General features: G+C 41.7%; 1 protein-coding gene across 3 annotated transcripts in view; it reads right to left on the bottom strand.

The window, feature by feature from the left end:
• Positions 1-23,334, bottom strand: part of LOC106577599 (rap1 GTPase-GDP dissociation stimulator 1) — a 56,509-nt gene that overhangs the window by 17,264 nt on the left and 15,911 nt on the right. For 2 of the 3 annotated variants that reach the window (XM_045701346.1, XM_045701347.1), the window contains exons 4-7: positions 14,206-14,331; positions 10,748-10,894; positions 5,982-6,110; positions 4,710-4,835 (exon numbers count right to left, since the gene is read on the bottom strand). In XM_045701346.1, the coding sequence (XP_045557302.1) occupies positions 4,710-4,835; positions 5,982-6,110; positions 10,748-10,894; positions 14,206-14,331 (528 nt within the window). The remainder of the gene's footprint in view (positions 1-4,709; positions 4,836-5,981; positions 6,111-10,747; positions 10,895-14,205; positions 14,332-23,334) is intronic. The other variant, XM_014155797.2, reaches the window with a different exon arrangement.

Raw genomic sequence — 23,334 nt, 5'->3', positions numbered from 1 at the left:
CTCACACACACACCGGATCGTGTGTTGGGTATTCAGGTGGATCGGTGAAAACCTCTAGTGTGGGATACAAATCAATGCACATCGTTTTGTTGTACCAACTCCGCAGATTGTCCGATCTGAAAAATGCATAGGCTAAATAATGCTAAATGCTTCACTTGTGGGGGTGGGCCTTGGTGAATGCAACCATGTGATTGTTTTCTTTCTCTGACTAATGTGTTTGTAAAGCCCAAAGATGACACTTGAGGAAATTGAAATAAATGGTACAGAATATACCCTTAATTAGTAGTTTATAATACTTCTTATTTACATTGACCCATGTATATTAAAGGCCTATATCATAACATTGTTCAATATTTATATAAATTAATTAGCAACAGTCTTGGAGCAATCTACAGTCTCTGGCCCCACCCTACATGACACAGAAATGAAGTGAGTATTTCACACAAATGACTTGGTTCCGTTGTCATCCACAAAACAAGGGTTGACTTATAACTGAGCCTATTCCTCATGCAGCAGTATTGTCAAAGATAGGAGAGAAGGATACAGGGTTCATACAGGGTTTAAATCAGGCAGTGTCAAAGGAAGGCCCAGAAAAAATTGACAAAGACTCCAGCCACCCAAGCCATAGACTGTTCACTCTGCTACTGTCTGGCAAACAGTGCCGGAGTATCGGCTCTCGGACCAATAGGCTCCGAGACAGATTCAATCCCCAATCCATAAGACTGCTAAATAGCCAGACTGTCACAGTAAATAGTCAATTAATGGTACGCCAATTATCTGCACTGACCCTACGCGCACTCACTACACATACATACTGACATAACACACATATCACACATCATTTGCTGCTTCTACACTGTTGTTTATTTTACTCTTATCATCTATCCTGATGTCTAGTCACTTTACCCTGCCTTCCTGTACATATCTACCTCAAATACCTTATTATCTATCCTGATGCCTATACATTGCCTTCATGTACAGTTGAAGTCGCAAGTTTACATACACCTTAGCCAAATACATTTAAACTCAGTTTCCCACAATTCCTGACATTTAATCCTAGTAAAAATTCCCTGTCTTAGGTCACTTAAGATCACCACTTTATTTTAAGAATGTAAAATGTCAGAATATTAGTAGAGAGAATTATTTATTTAAGCTTTTATTTATTTCACCACATTCCCAGTGGGTCAGAAGTTTACATACACTCAATTAGTATTTGGTAGCATTGCCTTTAAATTGTTTAACTTGGCTCAATTTTTTGGGTAGCCTTCCACAAGCTTCCCACAATAAGTTGGGCGAATTTTGGCCCATTCCTCCTGACAGAGCTGGTGTAACTGAGTCAGGTTTGTAGGCCTCCTTGCTCACACACGCCTTTTCAGTTCTGCCCTCAAATTTTCTATAGGATTGAGGTCAGGGCATTGTGATGGCCACTCCAATACCTTGACTTAGTTGTCCTTAAGCCATTTTGCCACAACTTTGGAAGTATGCTTGGGGTCATTATCCATTTGGAAGACCTATTTGCGACCAAGCTTTAACTTCCTGACTGATGTCTTGAGATGTTGCCTCAATATATCCACATAATTTTCCTCCCTCATGATGACATCTATTTTGTGAAGTGCACCAGGCCCTCCTGCAGCAAAGCACCCCCACAACATGATGCTGCCACCCCCGTGATTCACGGTTGGGATGGTGTTCTTCGGCTTGCAAGCCTGCCCCTTTTTCCTCCAAACATAACGATGGGCATTATGGCCAAACAGTTATATTTTTGTTTCATCAGACCAGAGGACATTTTTCCAAAAAGTACGATCTTTGTCCCCATGTGCAGTTGCAAACCGTAGTCTGGCGGTTTTATGGCGGTTTTGGAGCATTGGCTTCTTCCGTGCTGAGTGGCCTTTCAGATTATGTTGATATAGGACTTGTTTTACTGTGGATATAGATACTTTTGTACCCGTTTCCTCCAGCATCTTCACAAGGTCCTTTGCTGTTGTTCTGGGATTGATTTGCACTTTTTGCATCAAAGTACGTTCATCTCTAGGAGACAGAACGCGTTTCCTTCCTGAGCGGTATGACGGCTGCGTGGTCCCATGGCGTTTATACTTGCGAACAATTGTTTGTACAGATGAACGTGGTACCGTCTGTCGTTTGGAAATTACTCCCAAGGATGAACCAGACTTGTGGAGGTCTACAATTATTTTCTGAGGTCTTAGCTGATTTCTTTTGATTTTCCCATGATGTCAAGCAAAGAGGCACTGAGTTTGAAGGTATGCCTTGAAATACATCCACAGGTGCACCTCCAATTGACTCAAATGATGTCAATTAGCCTATCAGAAGCTTCTAAAGCCATGACATTATTTTCTGGAATTTTCTAAGCTGTTTAAAGGCACAGTCAACTTAGTGTATGGAAACTTCTGACCCACAGGAATTGTGATAAAGTGAATTATAAGTGAAATAATCTGTCTGTAAACAATTCTTGGAAGAATTACTTGTGTCATGCACAAAGTAGATGTCCTAACCGACTTGCCAGAACTATAGTTTGTTAACAAGAAATTTGTGGAGTGGTTGAAAAACTAGTTTTAAATGACTCCAACCTCAGTGCATGTAATCTTCCGACTTCAACTGTATCTACCTCAAATATCTTGTACCTCTGCACATTGATCTGGTACTGGTACTGTATAGCTCAATTCTTGTGTATTTTATTTAGTTCCTTGCGTTTCTATTTTATTTTTAAACTCTGCCTCATTGGGAAGGGCTCGTAAGCAAGCATTTCACGATAAAGTCTACACCAGTTGTATTCGGCACATGTGACAAATAAAATTGGATTTGATTTGTATGAAGGGAGAAAGAGATTCAAATATGTTTGAGTCTAGGATTGTATTGTGTGTGTGTGTGTGTGTGTGTGTGTGTGTGTGTGTGCATGCGACAGAGAGAGGGATAGGGAGAGCCAGAGAGAGAGAGCCAGAGAGAGAGAGCCAGAGAGAGAGAGCCAGAGAGAGAGAGCCAGAGAGAGAGAGCCAGAGAGAGAGAGAGACTTTTCTCTGGAGTAGAGTTAAGTAGGATGTTGTCTAGGAGACTGGCAGAATGGGAGAATCCACTGTGCTGCCCAGAATGATAAGAACAGTCAGTGAGTCTCACACATACACTGTATCACACTATCCTTCTCCCCCACCCACACACTATTCCAAGCATGCTCTTTTTTTGTGCTAAAAACAGCTGACACATTTTCACACAGCAGCCTCAGCCGTGCAGCTGACAGCTAAGGATGCGCGAGCCGCTTCACTCCAATGATCAGTTACCAAGGCCACAGGTGACTTGACATAATGTAGTCCTCAGTCCCGTGAGTGAGAATTCAGAGGAAAATATGCAGTCGAAAAATGCATTCAACTGGTAACCGTAATTCTCCCTTTAAATTATCCTCATATAATTCAATAAAACCACTCCGCATACGCATTGAAGCCGGGATATGTTTTTACTTATCATGTTTTTATTTGGTTTTAGGCACTGACCCAAATATTACAGTGGTGGCTATATTTATTTTGCTGTTCCAATGTGCAGTGTGACTTCAACAAAGGTAGTTTCCTCGCCAAACTGTGACTTCAAATAATTCATTATTCATTTCTGACAAAGGGGAGTTAAAAAATCTGAACTAGATAATTTCTAATGTGCATGCACGTCACACACACACACACACACACACACACACACACACACACACACCACAGTTTCTGTATGCTTATTTGACGTGTAATCATTGCTAATGTAAATGGCCATATAGATGCAATCATTTGCAATGCTAATTCTACACCATCAAAACACTGGCTCATATAATTCAGTACTATATTCCTGTACCCCAACTAGGTTTGGGCGGAATACCATATACTGGGGTATTTTGAAATACAGACGTGTTTTTTTACGGTATTAAAAATCATATCTACATTAATACATTCATTACAGATAATCCTGAATGAATCGTGAATAATGATGAGTGAGAAAGTTAGAGGGTCAAAGATCATACATCGCAGACATGCTAACCTCTCACCATTACCAATAACACTCATCACTTTCTCAGTCATCATTATTCACGATTCATTCAGGATTATCCACAATCATGGTAGCATCCACATGAATGTAGAAGTGTTTAGAAACACATTCTATTCTTAATTACAATAAAAAGTGACTCCAAAAAGACAACACATTATTTACTATTCATTTCAATTGGTCACAAAATAATCTGAAACAGAACAAATATGAACTGAAACCAAAATGAGTCACAAGCTTGATGTAATCACTGTGTGTTAGGAATATGGGACCAAACACTATTTATAATCATCTTTATGGGTGTCAATCATTTTGTGAAAGATTTTGTTTAGCATGTTAGGTAAAATATAAATTGTTAAACAAAATCTATTTCTCTGAGAAATGAATTGTATTAGTATAAAATAATATAATTTCCCCAGATTTTCTGGGCATACAATATAGCTCAGTATTTAAATTATTTATTTTATACAGTTATTATTTCTTATCTTAATCAAGGGTGTCAATCATTTCAGACCACACTGTACTTACACAGTATGACATCACATTCCCCTGACAACAGTATGTAGATCGGAAAATAATTTCCGCCTACTGTATTATATGTTGACATTTGATAATTGTAACCCGACTTGCCCGTCTTAATCGCCTCTGTAGGGATAAATAAAGTTGTATTGAATTACCGTTCTCAGCGAGTGGAGCCAGGACCTCAAAGATCATCTCCTTCTTCTCGTGCTCCGCTTGCCTCTGGAACAGACGCACCAGCTCCTCGGCAATGTTCGTGGAGGCAAACTGTTCCTTACTGGACTCTGCAGAGAGGGAAGAAAAAGTTCAATCAAGATGACATGACTGGTCCAGTCTGTTTGTGATTCAGCGGAATCGTCCCTGTGTTTATTCATCATCAGCTCTAGTCGGCTGGCCCACGCTACGTATTCGTCGCCAGACCCACTGGCTCCAGGTCATCTATAAGTCTATGCTAGGTAAAGCTCCGCCTTATCTCAGTTCACTGGTCACGATAGCACTCGTTCCAGCAGGTATATCTCACTGATCATCCCTAAAGCCAACACCCCATTTGGCCGCCTTTCCTTCCAGTTCCCTGCTGCCAGTGACTGGAACGAATTGCAAAAATCGCTTAAGTTGGAGACTTTTATTTCCCTCACCAACTTTAAACATCAGCTATCTGAGCAGCTAACCGATCACTGCAGCTGTACATAGTCCATCTGTAAATAGCCCACCCAATCTACCTACCTCATCCCCATACTGTTTTTATTTACTTTTCTGCTCTTTTGCACACCAGTATCTCTACTTGCACATCATCATCTGCTCATTTATCACTCCAGTGTTAATCTGCTAAATTGTAATTATTTGCTCCTATGGCCTATTTATTGCCTACCTCCTCATGCCTTTTGCACACACTGTATATAGACTTTCTTTTTTTTCTACTGTGTCATTGACTTGTTTATTGTTTATTCCATGTGTAACGCTGTGTTGTTGTCTGTGTCACACTGCTTTGCTTTATCTTGGCCAGGTCGCAGTTGTAAATGAGAACTTGTTCTCAACTAGCCTACCTGGTTAAATAAAGGTGAAATAAATAAATACAAATAAAAATCATAACGATCGCAGAGTTAGCACCAGGCTAGCTAGCGAAGACAGACACTGGAATCAGTTCTGTCCCTAGTTTATATATGACAAAAACTGTGAAGCAAGTCACCGTTCAACTTCCTAATAGGGTTGACAGTTTTGAATCATACGGCAAGATAAAAAATATATGGTACTCTTGTTATCTATGCCGATATGGTATGGTATCTTGGATTACAAATCGATGGTAGGTTTATGCTCAAAATCCCAGACAGTATTGTAGTAAAGCTGATCTGCGACCAGAATGGCAGATCAACAGCGTTCTGATGTATGTACCCATAGAATTAGAATTCTACATCTATGGAAGGCATACTCACCGAGCTCGGCAAGGTTTCCGAAGGCAATGAGGCACATCTCTGTGAGGGCTGTGTTGTCAGAGTGGAGACCCAGCAACTTCACCAGGGTGGGGATCACTCCCATGTTGATCAGCTGGGCCTGCAAGGAGTCTGGAGAGGACACAGGGGGAATAACAGAGGGAAGGTATGAGCACTGCCATCTAGAGTCTGGGAGTTGAAATTACAATAAGGGGGGGGGGGGGGGTCTGTGTGTGTGTGTTTAAAAGTGTAACAAGCCAAAAGGGAGGTATAAAGAAATAAATGCAATGTCTTAAAATAAAGTCTCAAGAGGATTGTAAAAGGCAAATAAGAGGCAATTTTTAAAAAGGGAAATGAGTTGCTGCAAACAAGGAAATAAATCTGCACAGTCGTTTTCTATTTGCATAATGTAGACTAGCTATATATTGTCATTAAAGTCCATGTCATGTACAGTATGTCAGAGAGCAGATGTTTTTCCCTGGATATAGTGACCTCTGGAAAACCAGCTAGAGGAGCTAGCGCCTATAGAGGAGAGAGAGGAGAAAGAGTTGATTAAGTTGGATTTTAAAAGATGACCGACACTGACAAACAGATGACAAAGGAAGGATGGATGAAGAGAGGAAGGATGGGTACAGGGGTGGGGGGGGGAGAAGTAAAACGAAGGGACTAAAATGAATGAATAAGCACATTTTAAAGACAAAAAAGAGAGAGATAAAAGGGTAGAAGGAGAAAGGGAGGGGAAGCCAGTGAGTGAGGGAGAAAGGAAGTAACCAATTGATAAAAAGTCATCTTGGTGAATTAATGAGGGTTCTCGCTGAAATACAAGCGAGGTTTGTTATTCTTTCAAAAACATTAACCATAATCCACATTATGCCTCGACACAAGCACAGACCTACTGGAGGCGAGCGAATTCCAGAAACATAAAAAATTACAAAATTACAAAATCTCGATTTCTATTTGTTAGGGAATGTCAAACAAGGCCTTGTAGAAATAATTGTAAATTTGCACAGCCGCTGTAAAGACCATTAGATGTGCGGACCTTCTATAAATATTAGTGAAGGTTATATTAGCTGCGATGACAGTTTACAAACAGCCAGCTGAAGGAGGGGGCCGCCGGCGGCCACAGAAACTCATTTGCATGGTGTAATTGCAAAATGCGCCGGCCCGCGATGCGCAGAGTGGACCAACTCCATTACTCTGACGTGTTAGATTCCGTAGCCCAGGGTAGAGGACAAGACTGTGGTCGCGCTCCTCTCTTTACAGTTCCAAGGACGTGTTGCGCATGTAGTAATTGTATGCACTATTATCATCAACTAGCCGATCAGTACTATTTTTGTTTTACTGATTCGTTTGTCAAAATCAATTCGCGGGCCAGAAAAAGGTCAGTTATTTGAAAATATATAGGGCAATTATCATCCTTTCTATCTAGTTTAAGATGTTCAAGTGTGTTTGATTATAACTCACATATGTCAAACAGAACATTCACGATGTTCAAGTTTGGACTGGAGTGTTTTTTTTTAACCCAAAACAATAATTCCCCCCTCCAATGGGCTGGATTGAATGGGCTCATGGGCAAGGCCATAGTTTGCCTACCCCTGGTCTAGAGGCTATATGAAGTAGTGTTTCCGTCCTGTTTTCTCAAGCATCCTTTCCATGGAGCGGCGAAAAATGGCCTTATTCAAAGCTAAACAGATTTGTCCATAACTAACCCTAACTGAGAGAAAACATGTCTGTGTGAGATATTTTAAATGGGATTTGACTTGAGGCTTTGCTGAGCCCCGTGAAGTGGTTTCATTTAGTGCCCTGATAGTGGTGCTTGGCGGCTGGGGCTAAACGCTGGTGGCACCGGAAGTAGCACCGCTATAAAGCAGAGGACAGTGTAATCAACATATAAATAGAATTCTACCCATCACGGAACATTGACTTGAATGGGGATGTCCGTTCTAATAAATATATTTCTACTGAGTAATCACAGCACTGTTTAATATCTGATGATTGGATCGCAGATCATTGGCTTATGGAGAGAAAATCCACTTAGCTCCATGTTTAATTGTGGGAAAGAAACATTTGACATTGAGAGCCTCAGGGGTAAATTTTCAGCTGTCGCATGTGCCTCCCCTGAACGCCACGTTTTCGTACGCATTTATTTTTCCTCAGTCTATTTTGGTGTGTGACCTTGGACTGGTCGGGGATCGTACGGGAGAGGCGATAGATCGAAAAGTAATTACTGTTCCGCATCTTGCCGACGGAGGAGAAAAAAAAAACAACTTGGGCCATTCATTAATTATTTACAAGATTCAGAGAGCAGCAGTACGTCGTGGAACCTCAGGGGTGTAAACACTCGTGAGCAGCCCTCTCTCTACACCACTAACCAGCCTTGGGTAGATTCATTAATGCAATCCTTAGCAAAACATTTTGCAACAGAGAGTGTTTTGCAATGAAAACGAGTTTCTAATTGGACAAATTCAGAGCGATCTCTCTCTGTTTCTGCCCATTTGCTTCCTAGTGAATACACTCCTGGTGAACCAACAGTCCAACCAAGACTACAACTCAACTTTCTGTAGTAAATAGAAGAGGCTGAGGATTCCAGGGCAGTTACATTTTCTACTAACTTTAAAGGTGTTAGGGTTGTACATGTACAGTAACTTGTAAAAGAAAGTGTTACATCATTATGACAAGACTAGTTACTTAGCTACCACAGTTAAAGGGTGCTAAACAATGTGTTCATGTGAATTGTGAATCTATACATCTATCTATGCATAGTCACTTTAATAACTCTACCTACATGTACATACTACCTCAACTAACCGGTGCCCCCACGCATTGTATCGGTACCCCCCTGTATATAGTCTCGCTATTGTCATTTTACTGCTGCTCTTTAATTACTTGTTACTTTTATCTCTTATTCTTATCCGTATTGTTTTGAAACTGCATTGTTGGTTAGGGGCTCGTAAGTAAGCATTTCACTGTAAGGTCTACACCTGTTGTATTCGGCGCATGTGACTAATACAATTTGGTTTGATCCCAAATGGCACCCTATTCTCTGGTGAAAAGAAGTGCACTAAACAGGGTGCCATTTGGGAAGAAGTCTGATTAAACTAGAAAAAGGTTTTTGAAGGTTGACAGCAGAAGTGAACATTATTGATTACTCGGGACCTCGCACCTGGATAGACTATAAAGGCTCAGCAGGGAAGGTTGTGGGAGAATAGACAATCTAATTACAAATCAGAGAGTGACGTGTGAGGAGGGAAAGAGAAATGGCTACAGTCTAAGCTAAGGAGGGACACCCCCCAACTACAAGACAAGCTGTCACTACTTTAAGAGGAAAATGACTAAGAGCTCAAGCAGGACACAACAGAAAGCAATGGACAGACCACTCTTCAAGGGACACATACCCACTTGCACCGCTACCTCCTGTCACCATAGTGAGTAAAAGCTGAGTAGCATAAACTTGAACACTGGCTAACATATAGGCTAGAGTGACAATGACTTAAAGGTCCAATGCAGCTGTTTGTATCTCAATATCAAATCATTTCATTTCTGGGTGACTGACCATTAAATACCTTACTGTAAAATGGTCAAAAACAAAAATAGCTTCATGACAATGAGACATTTCTCAAGCAAGAATTTTGCTAGGACTGGGAGTGGTCCGAGTGGGGAGGGAAAACTGAAAACTAGCTGTTATTAGCGGAGAGGTTTGGAACTCTTTCTTGTTGGTCTATATCAATAAGACTTCACAACAAGGTGCAGAATGGTTCAATTTGCATACTGGGGGGCAAGAAGATCCTCAGCTCCACTAAAACCCATTGACAACTGTGTGCCGTTTTAACCCTTTCACGATGTTAAATAAATGTTAACTATTTGGGTTGTAATATCATCACCTCTTGAAGAGCGTAGTTAGAACTACACATGTCCGATTATTCCATGCAAAATGGTTAACGGTCTTGTTCAGGGGCAGTACGACAGATTCTTACCTTGTCAGCTCAGGGATTCGATCTAGCAACCTTTCGGTTACTGGCCCAACACCACTAGGCTACCTGCAAATAGTTAACAAAACGGCACATAGTTGTCAACGGTTTTAGTGGAGCTGGGAGTCTCCTTGCCCCTCAGCAGCCAAATCGAACGCTCTGCACCATATTGTAATGTTTTATTGATAATGACCTATTAACTAATTTACCGCCTGGCAAAACTCCAACCCACCAAAACAACTGTTACACTAAAAGGGCATTAGCATACTTTTCCCTATTTCCCAGTACTATTCCAACCTCAGTGTGGAAATGTATTTAAAACACAGCCATTTTTGACTGGGCCTTTAAGAACTGACTGGGCCTTTAAGAACTGACTTTGAAAGACAGTTCACTTCAAAATCAAAATTCGTCAGACATTTTCAGACCTCAATAGCAGTCGATATGAATCCATGCCCCCATGCCATCTAATGAGAAGATCCAGTTCTATGAAAATATAGGCACAGTCTAATAGTTTGAAATTAGACTGTGCCCGTGTTACCAACTGATTTGGATTTGAGGCATATAGCTGAATCAACTCAACAGATGGCCTGGGACGTGGACTCATCTCGCCAATAGACTACATAAAAATAATAATCACACAAACGTTCATATTAAAGTGAACTATCACTTTACGACTGGATAAAAGGTGTCAACATAACGTCTAGAACAGTCACCGACACTGCCAAAGTAGATTCATTCTTAAAAACGTTTACTCTGTTTAGTTTGGTTAATGTAGTTTATCCGGGGGGAGTTGGTCATTACCATTATCATTGCTATAGTTCATCAGCATGCCACAAAAGACAGTCAAGAGCTTCCCATTGTCCGGGTCAGTATTTTGGGACAGTGACTTTATGTGTCCAGCTACTATCTGAGCCCCTCCCGCCAGGTCAACTGCACTCCTGCCCTCATCTGCAAAACAAAGAGGTCAGGGGGAAATAAAAAAATAAGAAAAATCACACAATCACAACAACCAACCTGGGGGGAAAAAAAATCTATAAAAAAAAAGGGGAGAGAAAGTTAAGCAAGCAGTAAAAGAAAAGGAAAAAATACACAAAAAATCACATAAGTAAATAACAAATGCTATAGAAATACAGCCATAAATAATAATTATAATAATGAATCATAATGTGAAAAAGGCAAAACAAAAATTACTTGAGGCAGCTAACTAGAAATTAAATCACACATAACCCAAGCTAATACCTGTTGCACATAGCTCAGAGACATGAAATTACATATTGTGCGTTTTGCAGTTTGTTTTGGTCATCCCCACCCCAAACCTCAAAATGTATTGGTGCGCTTGTGGCTATCAGTCTGAATTGCAGACAAATTTAGTGGCAGTGCTGATGAAGCCAATTAGTTAAAAATAAATGCAAAATGACCTTGAATGCTAATTGATTTTCATCACAGGTAGATGCTTCCAGATTTCAGAATCATGGTCAAATTCATATACAGTGTGGTTATGAGTGGAAGCGACAACCGTACTACAGAAGTAATAGAGTCAGGTTATGCATATGAGCATGACTGTGAACAGCAAACGTATGGCGGTTGAGTGACTGAATCCCAGCTGGATTGAATAGAGAATAAGTTTGTTCGCTTTGTGCAATAAAAAAAAAATCCTGCATCTTGGGAACTGAAGACCAGACAGCCTAGGGACCATGGGAATTGAAGTTGTCACACTCAGTGACTCCAGTCTGTTTTTATGAAATCGTTTTTAGCAGACGCCTCATTGAGTGGCCTTAATTAGCACCATATTACTACAGACCACAGTACCTTTGTAGGACACTGCTCTGCTCAACATAGCAATCTACTACAGCCATGAAAATATAAGCTAAACAAAAATATGAATGCAACAATTTCAAAGATTTTACTGAGTTACAGTTCATATAAGGAAATCAGTCAATTGAAATAAATTCATTAGGCCCTAATCTATGGATTTTACATGACTGGGCAGGGGCACAGCCATGGGTGGGCCTGGGAGGGCATATACCTACCCACTTGGCAGCCAGGTCTATCCACTTGGCAGCCTGGCCTACCCAATCAGAATGAGTTTTCCCCACAAAAGGGATTTATTACAGACAGAAATACTCCTCAGCACTGCCCCCCCCCCCATCCCCCCTCAGACCATCCCGCAGGTGAAGAAGCTGGATGTGGAGGTCCTGGGCTGGTGTGGTTTCACGTGGTCTGCGGTTGTGAGGGTGGTTAGCCGTACTGTCAAATTCTCCAAAACGAAAACACGGGACCAACACTTTACATGTTGGGTTTGGATTTTTGTTCAGTTTATTGTTTACATGATTTTGGATACAATTAGCCTATGTCATATTTATAGAACATCAAATGAACCTCACTAAAGTGTTAAAAATGTCGTCAACAATGATAGTTGGGTCAAAAAAAGAAAAGAAATGGGGATTAGTTAGTGCTCCTGAGGTTAGGGGTTAAAACTTTAAGGACATCACCTTTGCCTGCAGACACCACATGTACTGTAGATTATTGTCTGCATTAGTTGTTTTAACACAGGAACATAGTGACACATTATACAGTGTGTGTTTAATGATGGCGGACAAAATAAGAATGTCAGGAACGCGCAGCTGCATAGCTTGCAGAGGAAGTGGTAGATGATGAGTCAGGAAAAGAAAAGAGGTGAGAGAGCGAAAGAGAAATGGGCAGGGATTGGGAGAGAGGGTGTTGTCGGAGAAACGAAGCAGAGAAAGCAAGGGAGAAGGACTAAACAAATTGCGCTGAATCTGGTTGCCATTGATGGACAAAATCCTGGTCCTGTTTTTATGCTGCTAGGTCTGGAAGTTGTTTGAATGCACAACAATTGGCAGTTGAAGCGGTCAGTTTGTCTTGTGGTAATTACATTTTGAAAAAGGGCCAGTACCAAACAACTACAGACTCCTTCTAAACTGATTTCTTCAGTGGTTCCCCCGTTAAGAGTTGAAAACAGCTGCAGCTCCGACTGAAACACACGTTTCTGCCACTATGCTCTTACACTCTTTATGATCCTATCAAACCATAGACGTCTCACCTTTCAGTGACGGCAGAAACAATGCACCAGAAACAATAGCTGCCATTAAGGCCTCAACACATTTTCCCCTTAAATGTATTCACGACAACTCGATTAATTCCACTAAATCTTTATTCTAGTTACTTTTTTGATGTGGGGGCCGCATTTGGTCTTCAACGAGGTCTGGAGGGTCCAACTGAAAATTGGTTATATTTCCTCGCCGTCAAGATTTTTAAAAAATGGTCCTCTATTCATAGTTTTTTACATTTTCTATGCTCCCTGACTGTCTAGCTTTCATTTTGGTGATTATTAACGAGCTGGACACAGTCAAAAAACTATATGAATGTAGGTCCATTATAATTTCTACACTGCCCGTAACCCAAAAATGTGTTTTACTCAAACCAGACTGAACACCCTTACAGGCCGGATGTATGTTTGACACCCGTTCTAGAGGCATTGGGGGAAGTGATTGTAAGCAGTTTTATCTTTGTGTGACAGACTTTGGAAGGTGAGGGTGTCCGTCTGGGGAAGTGCTGCTCTCAGCAGGAACTCAGGGCTGACTAATTCCCCAGATTGACAGGGGATGGGCAGTCACCCTGGCGCCTATTAAAATGGACAGAACAGAATTCCTGAATAGTGTTATATTAGAGCTGCTTAGCGAAGCTTATGCTACTCAGATGAAAAATTATGGATTTTACATTGACTTTCAGGTAGAACCATGGAATACTATAGTTATCTCACAGTAGAGATCCAGTATTTTCAGACACTTTTGGCCCTTTATGGCCAGAGTATTCCAAATTATCACCAGAGTATTTCCCACTTGTGAAACAGGCTAGTCTATATCCCATTACGATGACCTAAGACTTAACCGATTTTCAACATATCAATGCCATACAAAAGAGCAGATATTCCTAATAGCCGGTTCGGATTCCGCTGACACCAGTATTCCCCAAGATGTAAGGCACCTCCTCAGGGAGAGCAGAGGGGGGACAGTTGTCAAGTAAAGGCACTTCAATACTTCCTCTACAATTACACCTAGGCAAGATGGTCCCCCCCTCCTAATAAAGTGACCTCCCCATGTAAAAAAAAATGTATATAAAAATAAAATAAAAATCTATTTGAAAATGTTGATGGTGGAACCCATTGACACCGATCCCGGGTCCTTTTCCACCCGGTGAGAAACGTGTAAGGGAAACATATGACAGGGTGTACTTACGGCTGTCGTAGCAGATGTTGCCTAGGGCACGGCCTGTCTGCAGCAGCACCTCGTGGTCCTTGGAGTGGAGCAGCTGCACAAGGGGGGGGATGAGGCCCGCCTCCACACAGGGGCTACGCATGAACTCTGGAGGGGAGACGAAGCACAGGCAGGAATAGCAGTTAAGCTTGAGAGTGAAGTTTCCCCTAGGTACAGATCTAGGATCTGCTTCCCTTCCCCACAATCCTAACCACAATCCTAATCTTAAAGGGATACTTTAGGATTTTGGCAATGAGGCCCTTTATCTACTTTCCCAGAGTCAGATGAACTTGTGGATAGCATTTTTATGGCTCTGTGTGCAGTTTGAAGGAAGTTACTAACTAGCGCTAGTGCAATTGCTAATGTGACGACCCTCCCACTCGGTCTGCCGAATTCTCTCTCTTTGCTCTTGTTTTCCTTATTAGGATGTCGGTAAGCGGAGTCGGGAGGGTCGTCAGCGAAATGGGACACACCTGGGTTCGACACACTGTTGGATTTTGGTTGTGGCATTTTGTGTCTGTTTTGGCCCCTCATTATCACATCAATGTATGCAATCACGCACACCATTGTTACTTGTTTGTAGATTACTTTAGTTAATAAATATATTTTGTTATTCCTTGAGCTCCACGTTGTCTCCTTTTTTGTTACGGGCTAGGAGCCTGTTCGTGACAAGTGGGGGCTCATCTGGGATTATAAAAGTTGGTTCCTAGACATTTTGGTGGATATTATTTTGTTGCATTATGATGGGTTAATGCTATTTGGGATGCGCTTTGGTTGGTATTCACTGCATAGTCTTATAGGTGTTCGGTATAGTGCCTTAGACGCATCAGTGTTTTTGGTTGTCCGGTGACATCATCAAACATGCGTTTCATGGAAAAGTATGCCAGTAGGCCCAATACTAGTGTTGTTAAGCTAACTGGTATGAGTAATTTGTTTGGGAGAAAATGTGGAATTAGTGTTTGAGGACACTAGGTGCTTTGTTTATCTTTGTGACAGATTATTTTTTTTTGCGCTGTTTGGTAGGCCCAGTGTTGGTTGCCTTTGTTTTTTTTTGCTAAACTTGCCACTGCAGTGGATAGATGGTTGTGTACTGCATTGGATAGAGTAACATTTGTTAGTTTCCAAGTCCCTGCCCAGGTTGGAAACTCTTGCTCTACTTGCTGTTGGGACATCGGTCTGAGGAGGTCAGTACAAACTGCTGTGTACCTCTGTGGGAGATTTGGGTAGGGTAGTGCCATTTGCTACCCGGAGCTATAGCCTGTCTTTTCCCCTGTTAGGCTTAGCGACGTGTTCCACTTTGGAATACATTGGGCATGGTTATTTTGTTTGGTGTCTGTGGACTGAGCAGTGGTCTCGCGGGCACATCAGTGGCTTGGGGGGAATCCGCCAGTGGGCTGGGGAGTTTTTCCATGCCAGTGGGATTTTCCATGACAGCGGGCTACAGTGCATAATTACCCACCGCGAATCTGCACGAAGACTAGGGTGGAGTTATTGTAGGATTTGGGGGAAGTTCCTTATATATCTGATGTCTCTCCTGTGGTGCCCAGTGTGATTGGTGCTTCTCTTGTTGTGGTCTGGTGTGTTCAGCAGAGGGGAAGAGTGAGATTATTTTTAGTAGTGACTGATGTCTAATGTACACTTGTTCATACGTGTTCCATCAGAGGAACTGTTAGAATGATGTACTAAAGAACAGCTGTTGAAGATCGCTGATCACGACCAGGTTGAAATTAGTGATAAAAGTCTTAAATTCTGTTAGGTTGATATTGAATGCCAATCTGATGGAGTGTGGTATACTAGAAGTTAATGGCCGCTCCGATCTAACGGCTGCTCCGTCTGTTAGCCCTAGTAGTCCGTCTTATGAACAACAGAAAGAACTGCTTCTGTTACAACTAGCGCATGAGCAAGCTAAACTAGAGCATGAGTGGGTTTGGGAGTGGGCGTTAGAACAAGCTAAACTCGTGCATGATCGTGTTAAGTATGAAAAGCAATTGGAATTTAAACAGAATTTGGAGAGTGCAAAAATCAAGCTGCAACAAGGACGGCTAGAGTTGGTTAGAGAAGGAAAGCTCTCTGGAGTTTGCTCTGGGAAAGTGACCCAGATTTACCTACTGTAGGGGTTGCTCCTCTCTCGGTCAAGTCCCAGACACATCTGTTGCCAAAATGTAATGAGAAGGACCCTGAGACGTTCTTTTCATTGATTGAGCGTGTTGCTGACGCTAGGAGTTGGCCTGATTCTGATCGCACTTTAATGTTGCAGTGTGTGGACTGGTAAAGCGCAGGAAGCACATTCAGCTCTTAGCAGAGCCGGCACTGTCGGCTACACTAAGGTTAAAATGGCTATTACAGATTTACGAATTGGTTCCTGATGCTTACTGCCAACAATTGAAAACGTTGAAAAAGGCTGATACAGACTCATGTTGAGTTTGCGTGAGTTATCTTCAGTTTAATCGCTGGTGTTCCGCCTCTGCGGTTATGACTTTCCATGGGCTGTGTGATCTGATTATGCTAGAGTAATTTAAGGATACAATCCCTGATCCTATAGCCACGTACATTAACGAAAAGTGAAGACTGTCTCTGAAGCTGCGGTTTGGGCGGATGAGTAGGTTTTGACTCAGAAAAGTGTCTTTGCAGAGCCTCGTATTCGGAAGTGTGGGGACGTTTGGCGAGATTTGGTCCTTGCCCACTGGTTTACGGGCAGAGTTTCATCTAAGGTTGAGCCTGGCTCCCGTGGTAAAGCTGACTTTAGTCAAGAGTGTAACTACTGTCATGGTTCAGGTCATTGGAAAAACGAATGTCCTGTTCTCAGGGCTAAGGGTAAATTCAGTACTCGCGCTAACGTTAAACCAAAGCCTACTGCGTTAGCAGTGCCTGTCCCACATCTGTTCAGTCCTGTCACTCTGTTTCATGCCCAGGGCCATGTGAAAGTCCCAACTGACCCAGATTGTAACGAAAGGTAAACAGAGGGTTGTGTGTGTCTGTTAACCTGTTAGGGCTAGGGGGCAGTATTGACACGGCCGGATAAAAAACGTACCCGATTTAATCTGGTTACTACTCCTGCCCAGTAACTAGAATATGCATATAATTATTGGCTTTGCATAGAAAACACCCTAAAGTTTCTAAAACTGTTTGAATGGTGTCTGTGAGTATAACAGAACTCATATGGCAGGCCAAAACCTGAGAAGATTCCATGCAGGAAGTGGCCTGTCTGACAAATTGTGTTTCATCTTGGCTCTTTTTATTGAAGACTGAGGATCTTTGCAATAACGTGACACTTCCTACGGCTCCCATAGGCTCTCAGAGCCCGGGAAAAAGCTGAACGATATCGAGGCAGCCTCTGGCTGAAACACATTATCGCGTTTGGCAAGTGGCCGATCAGAGTACTATGGGCTTAGGCGCGTGCCTGAGTCGACCGAATGCTTTATTTTCTTTCGTCTGTTTACCTAAACGCAGATTCCCAGTCGGAATATTATCGCTTTTTTATGAGAAAAATGGCATAAAAATTGATTTTAAACAGCAGTTGACATGCTTCGAAGTACGGTAATGGAATATTTAGATTTTTTTTGTCACGAATTGCGCCATGCTCGTCACCCTTATTTACCCTTTCGGATAGTGTCTTGAACGCACAAACAAAACGCTGCTGTTTGGATATAACTATGGATTATTTTGAACCAAACCAACATTTGTTATTGAAGTAGAAGTCCTGGGAGTGCATTCTGACGAAGACAGCAAAGGTAATAACATTTTTCTTATAGTAAATCTGACTTTGGTGAGTGCTAAACTTGCTGGGTGTCTAAATAGCTAGCCCTGTGATGCCGGGCTATCTACTGAGAATATTGCAAAATGTGCTTTCACCAAAAAGCCATTTTAAAATCGGACATAGAGTGCATAGAGGAGTTCTGTATCTATAATTCTTAAAATAATTGTTATGCTTTTTGTGAACGTTTATCGTGAGTAATTTAGTAAATTCACCGGCAGTGTTCAGTGGGAATGCTAGTCACATGCTAATGTAAAAAGCTGGTTTTTGATATAAATATGAACTTGATTGAACAAAACATGCATGTATTGTATAACATAATGTCCTAGGGTTGTCATCTGATGAAGATCATCAAAGGTTAGTGCTGCATTTAGCTGTGGTTTGGGTTTATGTGACATTATATGCTAGCTTGAAAAATGGGTGTCTGATTATTTCTGGCTGGGTACTCTGCTGACATAATCTAATGTTTTGCTTTCGTTGTAAAGCCTTTTTGAAATCGGACAGTGTGGTTAGATTAACGAGAGTCTTGTCTTTAAAATGGTGTAAAATAGTCATATGTTTGAAAAATTGAAGTTTTTGCATTTGAGGTTTTTGAATAACGCGCCACGGGATTACACTGGCTGTTACGTAGGTGGGACGATTTGGTGCCACCTACCCTAGAGAGGTTAAGAAGTAACGACCCAGTGCCAGTGAAGATCCTGAGTGAAACAGGTGCCTCTGAGTCTGTGTCCGAGTCCATTACCCTTCTCTGCTGAGACTGATTCGGGATAGTGTCTTAATTAGAGGAATCGGTTTGAACACTGTCAGTTCCGTTGAATTCTGAACTGGTGAAAGCCGAGGATGTTGTAGGGATGCGTCCTTCATTGCCTATTGAGGGTATCGATGTTATCCTTGTGAATAACTTGGCTGGTGAGTGTGTATGGCCTGTTGTGTCCATCTCTAGTGGTTTCCTCTAAACTGTCACTTGTAGGGATTCCCGATGAGAGCGCACAGCTTCCCCAGAGGTGTTCTGTGCGGTAATGCATTCCATGAGCTGTGGTGACCTGGTCACTCCACCGGCTAATGACGATGTTACAAAGAAATCTGTCAATACTTTCCCTGTTATTCTGGTTTCTGTGCCCTGCTCTGATCTAATCAAGGAGCCACGGGCTGTCCCACATTAGAAGAGTCACGTGACGGGCCACTGTTTATTTTGCTGTCCTGTTCTGTCACTCCTGTCTGTTCCCTTCCCTCTGTTTTCATTATTTTTTTTCCTCTTAAAAAGGTTGCTTTGCGCAAAGGTTGCTGAGGACGAGGTTGGATGGGGCAGTATTTTGTTTGTTTGGTTGGTGTGGTGTTCCAGGGTCATTGTTGGTCCCCGGTTTTATGGAGGGGTGTGTGTGTGTGTGTGTGTGTGTGTGTGTGTGTATGACGACCCTCTCACTGTCTGCCGAATTCTCTTTGCTCTCGTTTTCCTTATTAGGATGTCGGGAGGGTCGTCAGCGGGTCGTCAGCGAAACGGGACACAACTGGGCCCGGGTGTGTCCTGGGGATAAATGCACCTTTTCCCCCATTCATTTAGGAGTCTCCACACAGACACACTGTTGGATTTTGGTTGTGGCATTTTGTAGCCGTTTTTGTTTGTTTGCTTTGGCCCCTCAACACCCCTCATTATCACATCAATGTACGCAACCACTCACTTACACCATTGTTACTTGTTTATAGTTTAACTTTAGTTAATAAATATATTTGTTATTCCTTGATCTTCACATTGTCTCCCTTTATTTTTTTACGGGCTACGAGCCGGTTCGGGACACTAACTAGCATTACCCAGAGACTTCCAGTCATTGCGCTATCTACTGCATGCTAGCCGATACAATAGACTTCCAGTCATCACCCTAACGCCAAATAGCATTGGCTTGTGCAACTGCCTACAACTTCCTTACATTCTGGACACAGACATAAATGGTATCCATGAGTTCATCTGACCCTGGGGGAGTAGATAAAGGGCCTCCTTGCCAAAATCCCCAAAATGACCCATGATCAGTGTCTAGGTGAAACTTCCCCCTCCTACCACTCCAAATGGACCATAAAGAAAGGTGGTGCCGTGCGGTCTCGATTTAAGATGCACTCCGGGATCCTAAGTACTTAAATATTGTACATACAAACTGTCAAAAAAGAAATGAAAAAAAAAATCCAGGGACTTGTTTTGGCTTGTGAGCACTACTTTCAAAACTACTGACTGAAAGTATACAAAACCTTTGAAGCAACAATTTAAAGCTGTAATCAGAAGTTTAAACAATGCATTTCCATGCCCTTGTTTTGGTAGAAAGCTGAGGGATAGGGCTTCAGAAATGTAACCACTCTCGAATTCATAGAGCTATGGATGCAATGACTGACCATCCATTATATCATAACGCTACCAACAACACTGCTTACACAGTATGTTAACCTAACACCATCACACTATCCAGGGATTTTCTTGGGATGCCTTTGATACTTTTCAGGATTGAAAATAGCTTTCAAGATACAAAGTATGTAGAAAAGATAGGTCCATCTTTTTTTTATTTGAAAACAATCACCAAAATAAAAAGCTAGACAGTAAGATGGAACTGAAAAGTATAGATTGTTTGACTAAAACACAGCATTAGCCATGGCAAAATGCATAGAATTGCAGGAAATTTGCTTTAAAACAGCAACATTTTCTCAGCTCCATGGAGAAAATTGTCATAAAGGGATACTTCGGGATTTTGTGTACAGTATGAAGGTAGCCAATGCTAACTAGTGTTAGCACAATATACCCATAGACTTCCAGTCAATGCGCTAACGCTACTTAGCAACTTCCTTCAAACTGCATGCAGAGACCTAAAAATGTTATCCGGAAGTAGATAAAGGACATCATTGCAAAAATGTCTTTACGCCGCCAAGATGTGGGCCTCTAATATTCTCTCTACAATCCAGCCACGCAGAACGTGGCCATTGCCACGCCCACCACCTAAGCCCTCTTTTGATCCACAAAAAAACCTTAATCAAAAGCAACAGAGGAGTGTTGCTTTTGTGAGTGTGACGGGCTCGTAATGCTGAAAGGACAGCGACCGTAATACTAGTGCACTTCATATAGGACAGGGCACTTTTTGTAAAACACACAGGCTGATAAAGACAGTCACAGACAGCATGAGGATAAAGAATAAGCAACCCATTCACTCTGACATAAGCCCTAATCATAAGAATACAGTGGGGGGGGAAGTATTTGATCCCATGCTGATTTTGTACGTTTGCCCACTGACAAAGAAAGAATCAGTCTATAATTTTAATGGTAGGTTTATTTCAAAAATGTTATAAATTGATTTGTATTTTAATGAGGGAAATAAGTATTTCACCCCCTCTCAATCAGAAAGATTTCTGGCTCACAGGTGTCTTTTATACAGGTAACGAGCTGAGATTAGGAGCACACTCTTAAAGAGAGTGCTCCTAACCGCAGCTTGTTACCTGTAAAAAAAGACACCTGTCCGCAGAAGCAATCAATCAATCCGATTCCAAACTCTCCACCATGGCCAAGACCAAAGAGCTCTCCAAGGATGTCAGGGACAAGATTGTACACAAGGCTGGAATGTGCTACAAGACCATCGCCAAGCAGCTTGGTGAGAAGGTGACAACATTTGGTGCGATTATTCGCAAATAGAAGAAACACAAAAGAACTGTCAATATCCCTCGGCCTAGGGCTCCTTGCAAGATCTCACCTCGTAGAGTTGCAATGATCATGAGAACGGTGAGGAATCAGCCCAGAACTAGACGGGAGGATCTTGTCAATGATCTCAAGGCTGCTGGGACCATCGTCACCAAGAAAACAATTGGTAACACACTACGCCGTGAAGGACTGAAATCCTGCAGTGCCTGCAAGGTCCCCCTGCTCAAGAATACATATACAGGCCCGTCTGAAGTTTGCCAATGAACATCTGAATGACTCAGAGGACAACTGGTGAAACTTGTGGTCAGATGAGACCAAAATGGAGCTTTTTGACATCAACTCAACTCGCCGTGTTTGGAGGAGGAGGAATGCTGCCTATGACCCCAAGAACACCATCTCCACCGTCAAACATGGAGGTGGAAACGTTATGCTTTGGGGGTGTTTTTCTGCTAAGGGGACAGGACAACTTCACTGCATCAAAGGGACGATGGACAGGGGCATGTACCGTCAAATCTTGGGTGAGAACCTCCTTCCCTCAGCCAGGGCATTGAAAATGGGTCGTGGATGGGTATTCCAGCATGACAATGACCCAAAACACACGGCCAAGGCAACAAAGGAGTGGCTCAAGAAGAAGCACATTAAGGTCCTGGAGTGGCCTAGCCAGTCTCCAGACCTTAATCCAATATAAAAATCTGTGGAGGGAGCTGAAGGTTCGAGTTGCCAAAGGTCAGCCTCGAAACCTTAATGACTTGGAGAAGATTTGCAAAGAGGAGTGGGACAAAATCCCTCCTGAGATGTGTGCAAACCTGGTGGCCAACTACAAGAAACGTCTGACCACTGTGATTGCCAACAAGGGTTTTGCCACCAAGTACTAAGTCATGTTTTGCAGAGGGGTCAAATACTTATTTCCCTCATTAAAATGCAAATCATTTTATAACATTTTTGACATGCGTTTTTCTGGATTTTTTTGTTGTTATTCTGTCTCTCACTGTTCAAATAAACCTACTATTAAAATTATAGACTGATCATTTCTTTGTAAGTGGGCAAATGTACAAAATCAGCAGGGGATCAAATACTTTTTTCCACCACTGTGTGTGTGTGTGTGTGTGTGTGTGTGTGTGTGTGTATATATATATTTTTTTTTAAACAGGCTCAGCAAACTATTACTTCCCATTGCAAACATCTTCATCACTTTTAAAACACAAAGTAACTGGTGATCTAAAGTTGAAATGCAACAATGTTGCACATGAACAATGGATAATTTTCAAAGAGATCGCTAACAGCAAGCAAACTGCAATAAAAAACCCAGTTCCACTCACCTGATGATTGATTTTATTTTATTAGGATCTCTTTTAGTCCTCATTTGGACTAATCTTCCAAGAGTCCTTACACATTAAAATACAATTTATAATACGATCACATTTTCACATAACACACTGTTACAAACAGACATAATACACTAACATATTGACCAGATAAATACTCTAACAGTCCAAAAATATAGATTAATCTACCATAGTCCAGCACAACTTTCCTATGTATTGTTTGAATTTATATATTGAAAAGGTTTCTGGTTTGCTCAGATAAATTATTACATTTCTTTATTACTCTAAATCAAATTGTTATTTTGCCTATTTCTCTTTTCTGTCTGGATAACAGATGCTGGACAATCTATTCCTATTATTTACTG

The sequence above is a fragment of the Salmo salar genome, chromosome ssa18 (assembly GCF_905237065.1).
Source record: "Salmo salar chromosome ssa18, Ssal_v3.1, whole genome shotgun sequence".
In the NCBI taxonomy this organism is placed as follows: Eukaryota; Metazoa; Chordata; class Actinopteri; order Salmoniformes; family Salmonidae; genus Salmo; species Salmo salar.
The sequence above is the reverse complement of the archived record's forward strand: the minus strand, read 5'-3'. Positions and strand labels throughout refer to the sequence as shown.